This window comes from Peromyscus leucopus, chromosome 8b (assembly GCF_004664715.2).
Source record: "Peromyscus leucopus breed LL Stock chromosome 8b, UCI_PerLeu_2.1, whole genome shotgun sequence".
NCBI classification, from domain to species: Eukaryota; Metazoa; Chordata; class Mammalia; order Rodentia; family Cricetidae; genus Peromyscus; species Peromyscus leucopus.
The window spans coordinates 61,045,931-61,063,777 of record NC_051086.1 but is presented as its reverse complement, the minus strand read 5'-3'; the positions used below and the strand labels follow the sequence as shown (position 1 = coordinate 61,063,777).

The following is a 17,847-nucleotide window of genomic DNA, read 5'->3' as shown; positions in this document are numbered from 1 at the left end:
AAAGCAGGATCTGACATAGAGTGAACTATCATTGTATTTTTATAATTACCCATTCTTCATTACACACACATACACACATACACACACACACACACACACACACACACACACACACACACACACACACTACTAGGCATTAAGTCTAATGGTTCACACATGCTGGGCAAACACTCTAGTACTGAGCTATATCCCCAGCCCCCAAGACTACCCTCCACCTCCTCCCCACCTACTTTGAGAACTGGTCTCACTATGTAGCCCTAGCTAGCTGGGAACTCATAGTCCTTACTTTTTATTTTGAGACAGTCTCATTAAATTGTCCAAGTAGATCTTGAACTTGCAATCCTCCTATCTACCGTTTCAAGTAGCAGGCATTGAAAGTCCGCACCACCAAGCCTGGCTTCAGTAAGTCTTTTTCTTTTCTTTCTTTCTTTTTTTTTTTTTTTTTTTTTTTTTTTTTTTTTTTGAGACAGGGTTTCTCTGTGTAGCTTTGCGCCTTTCCTGGATCTCGCTCTGTAGACCAGGCTGGCCTCGAACTCACAGAGATCCACCTGCCTCTGCCTCCCGAGTGCTGGGATTAAAGGCATGTGCTGCCACCACCATCCAGCAGTAAGTCTTTTTCAAATGACCCTCTTTCCCATCTAACCACAGCTTTGGCGTGGTGCTGTATCAGTCATCCAGGAGGTGCCACCCCTGCTATTGAGATACTCACCCAGTACATAGTTAATAATGACACAGATGAGTGCTGTGAGCAGGTCTGGGAAGTGAGGGAGAACTCAAAATCTGCAGGCTGGAGGAGACAGCAAGGTCAAAACAGCTAAGTCTAGGAGACAGAGAGGAATGGTGGCGTGGACATGCAGAATTAATGGGTCAATTTGGGTGTTAGAAAGACCATAAAGGATCCCAGTACAGGCTGCCTTTTAATTGGAGCAAGTAAGGTGGGGGAATTCTGACCCATCTGCCTGAATGATTAGATATGTGGAGTCTAGACAGTTGTCAGGGAGTTGATATCAGGGTGTGTAAGACACAGGCAGTGTTGTTCACTGAAGGTGAGCAAGAGGACAGAGGGCAGATTTATCAAGAGGTCCAAATGCCTTTGCAGTCCTCCATCTGCATCACTGTCCTCATTCTTATCTAAGGTTTGGGCACCAGAGCCAGGATCTCAAACAAAATCTGGGACCTCAGTCCTCTTTTCCTTTCTCCTGTGCCTTCTTACCTCACTACGCCCATCCTGAAAGCCTTATCACTGATGTGTATGTCTTCCAGAAACTCTTCCAACCACCAAGATGGCTCAGACCAATCCTATGCCAGGGTCCTTGGGGCCATGGAAGGTAAGTTGATCCAATCACATGGAAAATGGAAAGATCCAACAGGCATGACTGAGGTGCTGCTACATAGTAGCTACAAGGCTGTACTTATTCTTTGACAGTTCCCGTCCAACAAAATACTGTTCTGTAGGAAGAAAGCCCATCCAACATCCAGACACTGCTGGAAGGCTTCCATGATGGGTGACCCTGGATGTCCATGATGGGTGGGAGATAGTACCAATAGATCCCAAACAAGCTATGAGATCCAGGCTCCCTACTCAGACTGAGGGTGGATTTAGGCATGAGCTGAAGTGGCAGACCCCAGGCTTTTCACTGTTTCCCTAACACTTAATCCTTTCCTCATTGGACAGCTCTGAGGCAAGTTCACAGTTTTGGGAGCTTGCCAGGTAAGGAGCCAAGTTCTAGTGCAAAAGACAAAAGATTTATCACAACCCCTTTATATTTTAGAAGCAAAGAAATAATCCACAGGGCACTTCTAGGAGTCGTAGAATCCTGGCCTCTGGGTCATATAGGTGCAGGACACTTGGTGGAATCAGAGTTGTCAATTGAGCTCTCCATTGTCCCCGAAAGACCATTCTTATCATAAACTTAGCCTGAACATGAAACTGCGAAGCGGTACTAATTTGAACCCCTTTTTGCCTTGTCTATACTGGAAGAGACCTCATCAGGTATCCTGGGTTATGGCTAGTAATGAAAATTACAGGATAAATACAAACTTGCACCCCTATTCTTACCGCTGTACCTGGTTCTCTTTCTTGTCCCATTTCAATCCACTTCAGATAACCATCTATGATCAGGAGAATTTCCAGGGCAAGAGGATGGAGTTCACCAGCTCCTGCCCAAATGTCTCTGAGCGTAGTTTTGATAATGTCCGTTCCCTCAAGGTGGAGTGTGGCGCGTGAGTATGGATACCAAAAGAGCTTCAGGCCCTTTTCAGGTCTCATTAGACACAGGACCACAGGAGTAAGGATAGAGGAAGATGTTCCCCAGACGCTAATCACTTCTTAGGGAGAGGTGTCTTATTTCCTAGAGGAAATTGCTACATGCGTAATTAAGTAACTGAAAGCTAGGGGTGATGTTCATAACTTGGTAGTAGACTTGCAACAGGGCAGGACAGTGACAGTGATTGAATCTGTGCTTTTGAAGTCCATAGGTCACTCCTTTTGATTTCTTCAGAACAGGCACAGAAGACTGTTTTTCTTGCCCATAGAAAATAGGGATAGGGGAATTACTTTTTTCTTTTCTTTTCTTTTCTTTTTTTTTTTGAGACAGGGTTTCTTTGTGTATCCTTGGCTGTCCTGGAACTCGCTCTCTAGACCAGTCTGGCCTCAAACTCAAGAGATCCACCTGCCTTGCCTCCAGAGTGCTGGGATTAAAGGCACGCACCATCACCACCTGGCTTGAAGGGAAATTCCTGAGTGACAGACTTTTTATGGCATATAAACAGATGTCCCAGAGCAGACACTGTTAGCTAATTTCCTTATTAAAAGGAACGAAATCTCAAGGATCCAGAGACATAGTCAATCTTGGTGGGAGAGATTTTCTGGCTTTTGTATTCTGATTCTTGGCAAGCTGGCCTAAGTGTGAACCCATGTTAGCACTCTTGTTGGTTTATGAAGAAGTGGTTTTGTATGTGACCACGCTTTCACAAGCTGCTCTGTGCCGAAACAGAGATCCTTAGCCCTTTAAAAACAGTCAACACTTTTAAGATAACTTCAATAAGTAAGATTCAGTTAACAGGGCTGGAAAGATGGCTCAGCAGTTAAGAGCATCGGGCTGCTCTTCCAGCGGTCCTGAGTTCAATTCATGGTGGCTCACAACCATCTGTAATGAGATCTGGCGCCCTCTTCTGGTCTGCAGGCATACATGCAAACAGAACACTGTATACATAATAAACTAAATCTTTAAAAAAAAAAAAAAAGATTCAGTTAACAACTTAACTAGAATGCTCCATTAAGAAGGTATAAGTACAGATAGCAAGAGGAAGAACCCTCAAAGTATCAAAGAAACAAATATAGATACCCATCCCATCATACTTTTGCTCTCTTAGGAAGAGGCATACAAGATCTAGAGCCAGGGTTGGGGATTTAGCTCAGCGCTTGCCTAGCAAGCCCAAGGCCCTGGGTTCAATTCTCAGCTCAAAAAAAAAAAAAAAAAAAAAAAAATCTAGAGCCAAAGAAATGGTCACTGGATCATCATCATCCATCTATATTTCCAGGACACTAGAATGGAAACTTTGTTAATATATACTGCTAGGACAAGAGAATCTTCAAAATTTATTTACAAACTGGTTTGATACAAAGTCATGACCGTTCATTACCTAGGGCTTTGTGATTGACTTGATATTTTATTCCACTATAAACTCATCTAAAACAAGAGAGGCCTTCTCTCCAAGGCCATATACCATTACCTATCTTTGGCAGCTGGATTGGTTACGAGCATACCAGCTTTTGTGGACAACAGTTTATCCTGGAGAGAGGTGAATACCCACGATGGGATGCCTGGAGTGGGAGCAATGCCTACCATATTGAGCGTCTCATGTCCTTCCGCCCCATCTGTTCGGCTGTGAGTTTGAAATTTCTTTTTTTTTTTCTTTTTGCATGTGAGTGGGGTAAAGAAGGATGAAGTCAGACTGACATTGTGTTGCTTCTGTCAACTATGTTGAATGTAACAGGGAGGATGAAAGTAAAGAATAACAACACTGTTCCCTTCCTTCAAATCTATGATTCGATTTCCCCCTTATGCTAAAAAGGAACCACAGCACAGAGGCAGGAAGCACATACTCAAGACCTGAAGTGCTATGGGACAGCCAATGAGAAAGCACTTGCCATGTAATACAAAGTCAATTTATGGCCAGTTAAATTGCAATGTGTTAAGATTTCACCGAAGAAACAGTGTGAGGCTTAAGTACATCTTCAACAAGTACAAACTAAAGTAGGCAGGTCTTCTAGTATTGCTTATCTGCATCAATAACTAAGGTTTTAATACCAAGCATTACTTAACAATGCATTAGGCTGCATTCTAAATTGAATCTGAAGATAAAACTTTGTCTATTTTTATAATGATGTAACAATTAACATCCTTGTGAGATATATTATGTGTAAACGGGAAAGAAGCATTTATTCCTAATCTGTTTCTGAGAACATATGAACTACTTCACTATAATTAAATATTTCTTGCATGACTTGGCCACATTTAAAAAGAGTAATTTCCTTCCTTAAATATAAGCAGCAACTCATCATTTTCTTTCAGTTCCTTAACAATATCCAGCTTTCCATTAAACTCTCATTTAGGATATAACTGAACTAGCCAAATGGTCATTTTTTTTCTAATTTTGAAAGAACTTTTGTGTTGCCGTTTTCTCATTGTTGATGGAAGTACCTGACATGATTTAAAATGGACAAAGTTTCTTTTAGCTCATGCTTTTAGTCTGTTTCCAGTGACTGATTTAGGGGTTATGATGAAGCAGATTATGGCAGGCAGAAAGAGTGGCAGAAATATGCATCTGAAAAATGTCAAAGGCAGATCAGAGCAGCTGTCCATAAAGAAACCACACTTTAGTTTAGGAATAGGGTGTGCAGATACTGCCTGCTTCAGTCCCCCATCTCCACGTTCCCCCCTCCAACATGGTGACCCCAGTTGAAAATGGATGCCTCAATCAGGGTGCATTTAGTCTTTGAGAGACCTGGGCATGGTGGTATACTTGTTAACCCTAGCAACCCAAGAAACTTGAAGACTTGAATCTGAGGCCAGTCTATGGTACACAGGAATCTTTGAATAAAAAAGTTCTTTAAAGTTTAAGCAGAAACAGACCAACACTGAAGATTTCTAAGAGTTTAAAATGGCTTTGATATTGGGAATGACATTTGTGTGGGCTAGAAGCTTTCCATAAACCTAAATCATGTACTAGAAACATAAATGCATGCAGACATGTACTGAACATAGTTAGTGTTTGAATCTGTGAGATCGTGGTGGGGCAGTTGGTAGAACAATTGCACAGCATGGATGAGGCCCTTGATTAGATTACAGCAGTACCAAATGACCAAGTGGCCATGTATTGCTATATTTTTTAACGTATCTTTGCCTTACACTGTCTTATATTGGTTATTAAGTTCAAAGATAATCTTTGATTTGGGTTAAATAGAATTATAGATTTTTCTTGTTTTGAGACAGGGTTTCTTTGTATACCCTTCCTTGGCTGTCCTGGAACTAGCTCTGTGACAAAGCTGGCTTCAGAAATCCACCTGACTCTGCCTCCAGAGTGCTGGGAATAAAGGCGTGCACCATGATCACCCAGCAGGATGTGTGTGTGTGTGTGTGTGTGTGTGTGTGTGTGTGTGTGTGTGTGCGTGCGCGCGCGCCTGTCCTGAATCTCTGTAAGACCAGGCTGGCCTCGAACTCAGAGATCTGCCTGGCTCTGCCTCCCAAGTGCTGGGATTAAAGGTGTGTGCCACTACCGCCCGGCTAGGATTTTTCTTACACATTCCTGTTTAGCCTGAATCTTGTCAATGATCATGCATTTCTGTAGGCAAGAAATAATTTTTTAATTTTAGGGAAAAAATAGCAATAGAATAACTACACTACTAAGGTTTAACTTCTGGATTATAGAATCATAAAGAGTCTAAGATTACCATCTTTGAGAAAGAGAACTTTATTGGACGCCAGTGGGAGATCTGTGATGACTACCCTTCCTTACAAGCCATGGGTTGGTTCAACAATGAAGTTGGTTCCATGAAGATACAATGTGGGGCGTAAGTACAAAAACAGAGCTGGAGGACATTTCAAAGCAATTCCTATATTTCTAAGACATGTGACTATTAAGACACCCAGGGTCATGGTTTACTAGATTCCATACACTGGCATATTAATACCGATCTAGAATTCTTTGCTCCAGCTACCATTTGTTCAATTTCCTTCTAAGTATCTCTGTAAAAGTTTTTATAGACTACTGACACTTTTTCATGATTAAGGCTAATCTTCTGTAGCCATACTATGCACAGTAACAGTGCCTAACATGTTAAGAATGACTTGTTTCCTAAGTATCCTGATACCACTGTGTTGAGGGGCAAAAGATTCAGATTTGGGGGTACATGTCAGGTTCTTAATTAGATTTAATAATGCAATGTACTTTGAATTTCCTAGCTGGGTTTGCTACCAGTACCCTGGATATCGTGGTTATCAATATATCTTGGAATGTGACCATCATGGAGGAGACTACAAACACTGGAGAGAGTGGGGGTCTCATGCCCAGACTTCTCAGATCCAATCAATTCGCCGTATCCAACAGTAGTGGATCAAAAGTTCCAAATTTCCTCAAGCATGAAACCTTACTAAGCACTCTAGAATTTTATGTTCTGCCCAGACACTGCTTCCAAATGTTAGCTGCTAAAATCCACAATAAATGTCATTTAAAAAAAAAAAAAAGCTTTGGAGACTGAATCAACTACCACACACAAATTCCTTTTGTGGCTGACATTTCAAAGACAGTCTTGATAAAACCCCAAATCCCCAGGTCAGGTGGTGGTGGTGCAAACCTTTAGTCCCAGCACTCTGAAGGAAGAGGCAAGAGGATCTTTTGAGTTCAACTGAGGCCAGCCTGGTCTATAGAGCTAGTTCCAGAACAGCGAGAGCCACACAGAAGAATCACCTTGGAAAACACACAACCCCAAAAGGCCCTTGTATGTCCTTGTCAGTTATTTGCCAAGCCAAGGACAATATTTTCCATATCAAAGAATAATCCAAATACTATTACTATATGACTGATTATGCATCCTTTCTCACTATCCCCACCATTCTAATAATCTTATCTTTAGCATTTTTTAACTCACAAAAAAATATATATGGTAAAGAAATTTCTTTTGGGGGGCTAGAGAGATGGCTCAATGGTTAAGAGCATTGGTTGCTCTTCCAGAGATCCTGAGCTCAATTCCCAGCAACCACATGGTGGCTCACAACCACCTATGAGATCTGGTGCCCTCTTCTGGCCTACAGGCATATATGCAGGTAGAACACTGTGTACATAATAAACCTTTAAAGAAAATTTTCTTTTTAAGTTATTAGAACTTGAGAATTGGCTCATTGGTTAAGAGTGCTGTACTGTTCTTACAGAAACTCTTGGTTCCCAGCACCCACGAGGCAGTTCAAACAACTTAAATACAGCTCCAGACATCTGATGTCTCTGGTCTCCACAGGCACCTACACATACCTCACCCCATCCTGATTAAAAAAAAAAAAATCTTCCTTTAAAGTTATAAAAATCTAATAAACACTCTCTAGAAGGCAAGAAGACATTTCAAAGATTATTCAAGAAAAACTAGACAGGCAAGGCCATGTTCTTGGGAGGCAGAGACAGGATCTGTTTGTTTGAGGCCAGACTGGTCTACATAGTGAGTTCCAGGACAACCAGAGCTACATAGCAAGACTGTGTCTCAAGGAAAAGAAAAGACATATAATCATAGTATCTTTAAGACTGAAGTCCTTTGCACAATTAACTTTTGGAAAGTAGTCACTGTCACAATTCTAAGTTTTCAGTAAAGAATTAAAAAAAAAATTAAAGCACACACACAAAAAAACACAAACACCTCAAAAACTTGAAATGTTTTTTATTCAACAATGTACACTTATTGTCTTATTTGATCTACAAATCTCTCAAGTTCTTCTGATAAAATAAGTAAATCTGAGTATGGTTGTAGAGTGTAATTTTGTATTTTTAAAACACTGAACATTAAGTAAGACATTGATAAAGGAAGATCATCATGGAACTGATACTTCCTTGGAATTCCATAACACCGGCAACAGCTTTAGTAAATACGTAAGCAGTTAGTTACTTAGCAAAACGGTAAATTTCTGGTCACTGTTCTTCTATCTAGAAAATACCTACTTTTATTATTTTTTAGACTGGGCAAAACAAATACTGAAAAAATTCCCAGAGGGAAAAGGGCCAACATCTAACATAACTGTAATTCACTAATTATTCTTTCCCAAAATTAAAAGGCAACCCAGCTCCTAAGTAAATGTCTGTGCACACAATACAGAGATTACTTCTCCAATAAGTCTGCTGTGTTGTTGCTATGCAGGCCAGTCTAGCTTTGAACTCACAATCCTCCTGCTTCAGCCTTCTGGTTACCAGGGTGTTCTAAGACTGGACATAAATGAACTACTGGTAGATGCTCAGGAGTACTCAAAGCCGTCCACGCTGTTTGCTACTACCTATGTTTGTATACAGGAGAATTTTTGCTTTCTTTTTAAAGTCAACAACACACACCAAAATGAAAGAGAAGTAAGTCCTTTTAGACATAGACAAAGCTATAAAATGAAATATCTCATATCTAGAAGCCTGGGGAAAATGCCATTGTTAATATCTTCTACCCAACTCTCCTACAAATGTCCTAAGAAAATTTACAGAAGTTCTCTGTTAAAAGATGAATGACAAGATCTGGCCAGCACATCTATACAACCTTATTAAGTGCACACTTCATGTTAAGTGAAGTTACTTAGTACATGCAACTGCAGTGAATGAACCCAATGTGCCCAACTCCTGAACTTGTTATCAGCTTGGGTTTTTTGTTTGTTTTCTAAAAAAAAAAAAACATGTGTTTTGACTTTTAAACAACTGAATGATTTTGTTATCAAACCATCCAGCTAATCAAGTTCATGTTAAAGCAATAAAGATTTAAAAGGGGGGGGGCTACCCTATCTTTAAACCAGCTTTAAGACATATAACATTGTCATAGAGCTTTGGTCTGTGACAGAGCAAAGGTCTTTCCTTCATTTCAACTTGAATGACTGACTTTCCCTTTCTTTTCATATTCAAACCCTCACTGAGAAGAGCATTAGATCCATAGTTTATAAAGCTGATACAAATGCCCTATTTCAAGAAAAGCTCTTTAACAGATAACAAGTCAAGCTCTCATTTCAACGGAACTTTATTCAATGGGTGCCAGTTTTCCTCCCTTTTACTTCCACTGATGAGCTAGCCCAGAATTATAACTTTGAACCATGTTCCCAAAGATGGTAAAGCTAAGAACAGCAAAATAATGACTTTTGGTAATGACACACAAATTAAATTTTCAAAACATGTGCATAGCTTTATTCATCTACTTAGATCTAACCTTTTCACGGAGCTTCGGCAAAACTGAGTGTGCAAAATGCATTTCTAAAACGTAATGCAAGCAAAGCTTTTCACATTTACACTGGCAGGAAATACAGAAACTAACAAGTCACATTAGGGAGTTCAGATCTGTTTTTGTTTTGTTTTTTTAATGACAAGAATTGCACAGTTTATTAGAGACAATTGTTGCAGACATGAATATTTAAAAATTTCTAAGCAAGGTGCTTTAACAATAAAAAAAAATTTGTTGGAAAGAGCCAATAATTTGGATCAAAGCTCACAAAGAATCCCCAATTAATGTGGACTCCCATCATCTTCCTGTATTTTGCAAACAATGCTTTTAATAACACCTTTCATAACACTAAAGGAGACAGCAAGCTGAAACTTTCTTCAAAGCACACAAAGAAATGGTGTCATCACATTACTTGAAGGTGGTGTTGGGGGTGGGGTAGGTAGTGAAGAATCTTTTTTACTATTTCCCACTACAGACAAGCCACTAACAAACTGGGAGAGAGAGAGGGAGGTAGAGGGAGAGAAAGAGGGAGGGAGGGAGGGGGAGGGAGAAGGGGAGGGGGGAGAGGGAGGGGGAGAGAGAGAGAGAGAGAGAAGGAGAGAGAGAGAGAAGGAGAGAGACAGACTAGTGAAAAAGCAACTCCCTTTCCCAGTTTATAAAAGAGTTCCAGTTTGACAAGATCTATGACTTTAAACAGAGAGCACCAATTGGGCAATAGAATGAGCATTTCAACTGCATAAAAATCAGTGAGGTGGTAAGAACCATCAGCATCTCAGGCATTACTACATGGCCTTTCCAAAAGTTAATATACATGCAAGGCACACTGATATAAAAATAGATCTCTGGCCAACAAATATATTAAGTAAGCAAATTAAAATTTTGGCTCTGTAATATTGGCAACATCAAAATATAACCAGATAGCTTTGGACCACACATCTTTCTCATATTCCTCCACCTCATTTGGTGTTCCTCTCCTACACATTTTGGGTTTTTTCTCCTTCATGTTTTGAGTATGTGCTTGAGAAGATTTTTCCTTTGTCAAGTAGCATTCTTATACTTTGTTTACCTTTGTTAAGTAAATATATGAGAGAAGCAGAATAGTTGGGAGCTTTGTTAAACTAAACATGACTGGGTCAGGGCAGCATTACTTCTCTAATACAAATTTTTAAAAAAGCCAGCTTACTGATTAAAAAAAAATTACTTCCTTTAATTCATCCCAATTTTTTTTTTTAAACAGAGTAATAGAAACAAAGCTAAGATTTAAACTATTTTCAGTAGTAGAAGACACTTTAAGGCCAAAAAGTATAATATTAACCAAAAGTTTATTCCTAAGTTACTGTCCCCTTCATAGGTCAACACTAACTACAGACTACTGACTCACTCCTAAAGAGAATTATAAACTCTGTTCACTTTTGTTAGTGGCTGTGCTACAGAGAAAAGGTATTAAAGCAACCTATGGTATATAGTAATGTTAAAAAGTGCATCACATTCTTGATTTTCAGTTTCCCATAGCAGCAGCAGCAGCAGCAGCAGGCGTTATCTAAGACAAAACAGTTGTTTTCATTCTAAAGATGCAATACCTAATGAAATGTATTCAAGATTGTGAAAAATTATCTACAAAAGATAAATGCAAAGACTTAATAGACAAATAGAACCAACTTAAGGTATTCGTTCATATTTACATATTAAAACCACTTTGTTAACACCAAATCTTTACAATTAGCAAAAGAAATGTGCATTTTAAGAATAAAACAGATGTCACTAAAGCAGTATTCATTTTGGAGGCTGTGTTTAGCACCTGAGGAAAAAGGGGCATATATGGAAAGCTATTGTAATGTTGATCTAAGTTGGTTTGGTCTGTGATAACAACTGATATACAATGAAAGCAAAAGTGAACTAGCGGGTAAACATTTGTAGCTTTTATAAGGCTGTTAAAAAACAGACACCACAATGATGTAAAATGGCTTCAGAACTCTGGACAGAACAGTATTTTCTGAATAGGAAATGTCTGAACCAGCAATCCCACTACAGCTCAGGTGTCTGTTTGTTTCCAGTTCCTAACTGCTATTTTGATAGTCCTTGTAATACAAAAGTAACAAACTACTGATGCTTTGTTGAGCATTTTACAATAGAACTTAAAACTCTCAAATTACTGCTGGCATCCTATAATTCAAGACCTTTCTTCTTTAAAACTCAGTAAATCAGCACTTGAGTAGAGTTGATAGATTTATCATTCTTTACACCAACACAGACCAGCCTTGCTTCTAACATATCTAAGTGTTTCTAAATACTCACTTTTAGAACTGTTAGCCTATGTTCTTCTGGCCATCTTTAAGCAGTTACTCATGCTTCTACTCTGGTCCTGTGCTTCCTTTTCAAACTACTGGGGGACAGGGAAGATAAGCGTATCCCACCCTTTCTAATGGGTAGACAGTCCTATCAAAGTCTACCCTGGCAGGCATACATCAACAGGCTACTGTTCATTTCATGTATTTGACCCACTCACTACATTGTACTAGTTCTTCAGTTGGTTAACATAAGAGGAATTGTGTCCTTTGAAGATATGGTCAAGTGGAAGTGGCATCAAACCCTTAGCTATTTGAGCACAAAGTGACTTGAGAGACACTCACATACCCCATTTGACAGACTTTTAAATTGAGCCAAGTCTTAAATTTCCTTGCCTGAGGCCATCTGGTAGTTCACATTACATACCCTTTCTCTGACCTTAAAAGTTTACAAAACAAACAAAACAAAACTTTTGGTAAGAGCTGGCAACAAGTCTATCCACCAAGTGTGAAACTGCTGCTGCTGTGTCCTATTGTGTGAATAAACTACTACATCAACTGGGGTTTATTTTCTTTTAAAAACTGTCATTAAAAAAAAACAACAACAAAAAAAACCACAAAACACTTTTTTTCATTGATGAGATTTGTGCAGATTCTGAGTGGTAACTAGGAAAGTAGATGGAGGACAGCAAAAAGTTGTCACTAACAAGTCTCTAGATATTGGCTATCCCCTCCTAGAAAGTAGAAAAGGGCAGGCTACTATAGACACCATAAACACACTTTATTGATGTGAAGGTTCATTACTAAGGTTAGAGGAAACACTATTCAATTAACTTCAGGTTGTTGAAGTGGGGGTGAATAGAGAAAAGATAAATACACCCTGTCTTTTGTGGGGAAGGGAGATTATTCAAGACATTTTACACAAAAGTGAGTGGTATGTGACGCAAAACCTACAATCAAGACAAACTGAAAAAGAAATCATTACCCATAATTAGTTTCTTAGCTATTAAAAAAATAGGTCATGATTTCATCCTTAGTGCCATTTTTTCTAGTACTACCCTTTAAGGATTTAAACCACCCGACTTTATTCCGTGTAATGAAAACAAATGGCACAAAATAAATACAAGTTTCATTCTCTGAATACTAATATAATGTCTTACACATTCATTTACTAATTCTTAGTATCTTCATCTTTCCCTCACACACAAGCACCCCAACATACATACATCCATACACACACATCTTTTTCAGTCTTTTAAATGGAGGGATGTTAAAAATCCCCTCTAGACTGTATTTGGTTTATGCTACAGTACTAATACTCTGAGTTGAAGAAAAATTCTTTATGCCAACAACATACTGTTATTTAAATGTGCTAAATTAATCATAGCTGATGTTTCTTTAGAAGCTTACGCAAAAATAATCAGAAAACAGATGAATTCGTAAGACTTTTTTTTTAATAAGTGCTCTGTAAGGAATTGTGTGAGGACCTAAGGAGAAATATTGAGACAAGTATCCAACAGCACAAAGGAGATCTGTCCCAAAGTCCTGCTTGTACTGAGGCAATTAAGTCCATTAACCCAATGTCCAAAAAATACTGACAGTTAATCTGATGGACCACTAGGGATCCCAGAAAGTCGAGAGACATATATACCTCTTAACCATATGAACCAAGAAAATTTCAGTGGAGCAATCAAAGTGAAATGTTGTATTGTTTCATTTAAAAGTGAGACTCTCAACCTTTGGACAAACAGAGAAGAGATACATTCTCTTCTCTGAACAGGTCTGAAGGACATGGAAAGGGAATTATGAAAGAAAGAGAAGGCTTTTAAAGGTACTAAGCATTACTTCTATGTTTAAAAGCCCAATTCAGGAAACTGGATTTTTCTTTCCATTTTGATTATGTTCAAAACCTTGTATGCCACAAACCAAGGAAGTTTTTTTATGATTTGTGCAACCCAAGAACTTTAAAATTCCAGGCAAGCAAAATGGACATTTAAAAAAAGACTGGGGTAAGAATTTGGCCCTAAGGCGACAAGTGGTTACACAAGGCAATTAAACACACAGCAGAACTTTAAAACCTATAAAACAAACTGGAGCCTCTTTTTTCTTTAATCAATTTTTTTTTAACTTTTGAAATTTTTTATTAAAAAAAAAAAAAGAAAGAAACACAAAACACAAGACTTTTTTCAGTTCAGTATGTGGCGTGTTGCATTTTCCAGTTTGTTCAATGCTTTAAAGCTCAAGGATGCCTCCCTTTGACTTGTACACGGGCCTGAAGCATCCTAGCTTTTGGCAAGCAGGCAGGAGACTCAACAAAAAATCAAACTAGGAACAAAGCACTAAATGCAGGGCACATCTGTAAACATATTATACATTTGAAAATTACAATATCAGTAAAAGTGATACAGTTTACAGGTGAAATGAAACTATCTGAAACTGGCCTACCACAAGTTTCTGAACCTGGACTGATACAATAAGTTATTATATATATTATGTATAAAAAGTTTTGTTTACATCAAGTGGAATTGGCAATCCATGCTTATACTTTTTTAAAAATCTAAGCAGGGCAGAAATCCAGACTAAAAAGTATTTTCCTCTGCGGTAAATCAAATAGCTTCTTTCGTGAACTATTTGTTTAAAAACCTGAAATAATTAACAAAACCAGAAAATCCATCCATACTACAATCACTCAAAACTGGACATTTCTTACAAAACAAATAGAGTAAAAAGTACTTTCTCCCCAAACGTGTCCAGGGGACCCAGTCTGCCTTTGTTAGAAGACTGCAACTCCATAAATGCCCTGCTATTTTAACTTGTATTTGACATACATGGATACACTAATTTCTCTGTATGTGTATGTGTGTGATGTGATGCATCAGGCCAGAGAACTTGTTATTATGCCACTAACATCACCCAGTCTTAAATTGGACCCTTAGTTTACACACACACACACACACACACACACACACACACACACACACACACACACACACATTTTAGCATGCTATACACAAGCTGCAGCGCAACAGGATGGTAATGCGATGATAAGACAGGGCTAATGCTCTTTTCTGCCCAAAACAAAATTTTCAGAATTTCACATTATTTTCCTTAAAAAAATCCATCTTGCTCTAATAATAAAATATATTACCATATAATTAGAAGCTAGTAAGCTCAGAAGTAGAATTTGCATGAAAACACACCTTCTACAAGCAGTGTTTATTACCTCCTCACTGGCTAAAAACAAACATTTTTTTCATGAACTTTTCCTTTTTAGATTTTGCTGAGAAACTGAAATTAAAAGAATTTACAGAAAGATACATAAGTTTCTCTTAGATGTTTGATGAAAAACAAGAGTACACATTTAGTGTTAGTGACGGAGAGCAAGTCTGAGCACCTACAGCGAAAAGCAGAATATATTTTTGCTCCCAGTTACACAATTATAATGGATAATTTATTAGCCAATTACTTGTTCTGCAACTTTTCTTTAAATGACATTCTTGGATTCGTCAGCTGTTAAAAGTCAAACATGTAACCAAAGTAAGTTAACTATGTACCCACCAACTATTCCAGGAACTTCAATGCCCTCCCCTTGCCCCCACCCCACAAAAAATAAAAGGAAAGGAACTATTTCCCCAACACCCCACAGAGGCTGCACAACTCCTGGCAAGACATGCAAATCATCGGATTAAAAAAACAAAAACAAAAACAAAAAACAAACAACAAAAAAAAAAACATCCCTGCAAACTTCAAGGCATTTATCCAGCATTCTCGCAGGGCTCAAAATAAAACTAAAAGATCAAGGGCGGAGTAGGGGAAATGTGTTGCATCATTCTGGGTTCCCCGTGATTAGTGTATCACTTTAGTCACAGAACAAGATACAGATATCTAGTAAGTGGATTTGCCTTTCCAGTGGGTCATTTGTTGCCCAAGTCGATGACAGCAGGAACTTTAGAACCACGCTTGTTAAGTCTGTATTCATTAATCACTTGCATTCACACTTAAAAACAAAAACTAACAAAATAAAAGAAAAAGACTATTCAGTACCGGAGATTAAATAACCATGTGTAGTCTCTTGAAATAAATTTGATTCCTTAAGAAGTCTAATTACTTTCAGTTGCCTTTTTTTAAATAACTATATATATATATATGTATATATATATATTTGTATATATTATCCTGTGATTCTACTTATGGTTCCTCTGCTGCGTTGAAGATCTAGGAGCATAAAAGCCTTGTGTCCCCCATGAACGGTGGCTCTAATGCTGCAGAAAGGTTACAAACAGGCAGTCTGGTCCTTCATTGATCTGGACTATCCATGGCTTCATTGTAAGTGATTATCCTTTTGGGATCTAGAGGCAAAATGGAAACAAAAAAAAGAAAAAAAAAGAAAAAAGAAAAAAAAAGTCAATTACTTAAAAATCAAAATAAAACCCTAGAATTAACCCAGAGACAAATCCCAAGCAATCACCATTTAAACTGCTACATGTCTGATTAAAATAAAATTTAAAGGCAATTTCTTTCCAAGTGTGATCTAATTTCTCAATTCAAAATGTAGCTGTTCAATACTCCCAACAAATTCCCAACAACATTGTCTTCTACCAACCAGTAAGGACTTCATCTCCTAAAGACTAACAGTAGTGAAGTTCATTTAATAAGGAGTTTTCCTTATGATTCACCTGATTATGATTCACCTGATTATAAAAGCAGCAAATGTGAAAGCAAGGAGTAAGAAGTTTAAGTCAAATAATACTAGAACTTCTTGGGCTTATTTTGTTCTTTTTGGAAAAGGAAATATTTTTTGCTTGCTTTTAAGACAAGGTCTCACGTGATCAGGCTGGTCTCTGAAATTGCTATATAGCTGATCTTGAACTCCTGGATCCTTCTACCTCTTCATCCCAGCTACTGCATATGCCATCATGCCCCAGTCTGAAGTCTAAATTTTTTTTGTTGTTGTTTTTCGAGACAGGGTTTCTCTGCGTAGTTTTGCGCCTTTCCTGGAGCTCACTTGGTAGCCCAGGCTGGCCTCGAACTCACAGCGATCCGCCTGCCTCTGCCTCCCGAGTGCTGGGATTAAAGGCGTGCGCCGCCACCGCCCGGCTGAAGTCTAAATTTTTTAACCAGAGTAGGATGTGCACCAAGAAATGGCTCAAGTAAAACCTAGCAAATATTTAATATTAATCCACAATAACACAATAACCAGTTTAGTTCTAATAACTTATTTACTCCTTATTTCCCACCATATTATTTTCCCCCTCTTCATTCCCAGCAAACATGAAACTGTCAAAACATCCCTGGATAAAGACTATAAGGTAATTTTTTAAATGTCACTCTAAATTCTTTTAATTATTTTTGCCCCCCCCCAGATATCATTAAGATTTGTTTTATATTTACACACTTCTATGTTTATATATGTTCATGGGTATGCCGTGGCACATATAAAGGGCAGAGGACAACTTTCTGGAGTTAGTTCTCTTTCCTGTCCACCTTTATTTATATGAGTTCTGGGGTTAAACTCACAATGCCAGGCTTGGCAGCAGACACCTTTACCTGCTAAACCATCTAACTATTTTATTATTATAGCCTGGCTGGCTTTGATCTCAAGAGATTAGATTGGCCTGACTGTTGGGATTATAGATACTACCTATACTCAAAGGAGACAATATTTTTTGTTCTATACTATTTCTAAGAACTGCTGGGACTCTTTCTTCAACCCAGGTTGGCCAAGAATTCATTATCCTTTTGCTTCAGCATCCAAGTGCATGGAAGTTAGTATGCTTTAGTAACCAGGAAAACTAGGATTTAGGGATATAGCTCAGTAGCATAGTACTTTCCTAGCATGCTCAAGGTCCTGGGTTCTCCAATCTCTCCTCTCCCCCAAGTAGGGCATGCAAATCTTTAATTATTTAATATAACGGTAGAGGCCTGACAATAATATTAAGTTTTTCTCAGGTTAAAAAAATTAACCTATCAGCTGGGCAGTGGTGGCACATGCCTTTAATTCCCAACACTCAGGAGGCAGAAGCAGCCAGCCTTGTCTATAGAGTTCTAGGACAGCCAAGGCTGCTGAGGCAGACTCTTTCTTGAGCTCCCCCGCAAAGAATTAACCTAGCTTAA

General features: G+C 38.5%; 2 protein-coding genes across 3 annotated transcripts in view; one reads left to right on the top strand and one right to left on the bottom strand.

Annotated features, from left to right (window-relative positions):
* The window catches only part of Cryba1 (crystallin beta A1), a 7,320-nt gene extending 560 nt beyond the window's left edge, over positions 1-6,760 (top strand). Inside the window, exons 2-6 of one of the 2 annotated variants that reach the window (XM_028866825.2) lie at positions 1,264-1,328; positions 2,105-2,223; positions 3,749-3,890; positions 5,934-6,076; positions 6,468-6,760. In XM_028866825.2, the coding sequence (XP_028722658.2) occupies positions 1,264-1,328; positions 2,105-2,223; positions 3,749-3,890; positions 5,934-6,076; positions 6,468-6,615 (617 nt within the window). In that variant the 3' untranslated portion in view covers positions 6,616-6,760. Of the gene's footprint in view, positions 1-1,263; positions 1,329-2,104; positions 2,224-3,748; positions 3,891-5,933; positions 6,077-6,467 lie in introns of those variants that run through there. The other variant, XM_028866826.2, reaches the window with a different exon arrangement.
* A 1,150-nt stretch (positions 6,761-7,910) lies between these two features.
* Positions 7,911-17,847, bottom strand: part of Nufip2 (nuclear FMR1 interacting protein 2) — a 34,538-nt gene continuing 24,601 nt past the window's right edge. The window contains exon 4 of the mRNA XM_028866823.2: positions 7,911-16,082. Coding sequence (XP_028722656.1) covers positions 16,030-16,082 — 53 coding nt within the window. The 3' untranslated portion in view covers positions 7,911-16,029. The remainder of the gene's footprint in view (positions 16,083-17,847) is intronic.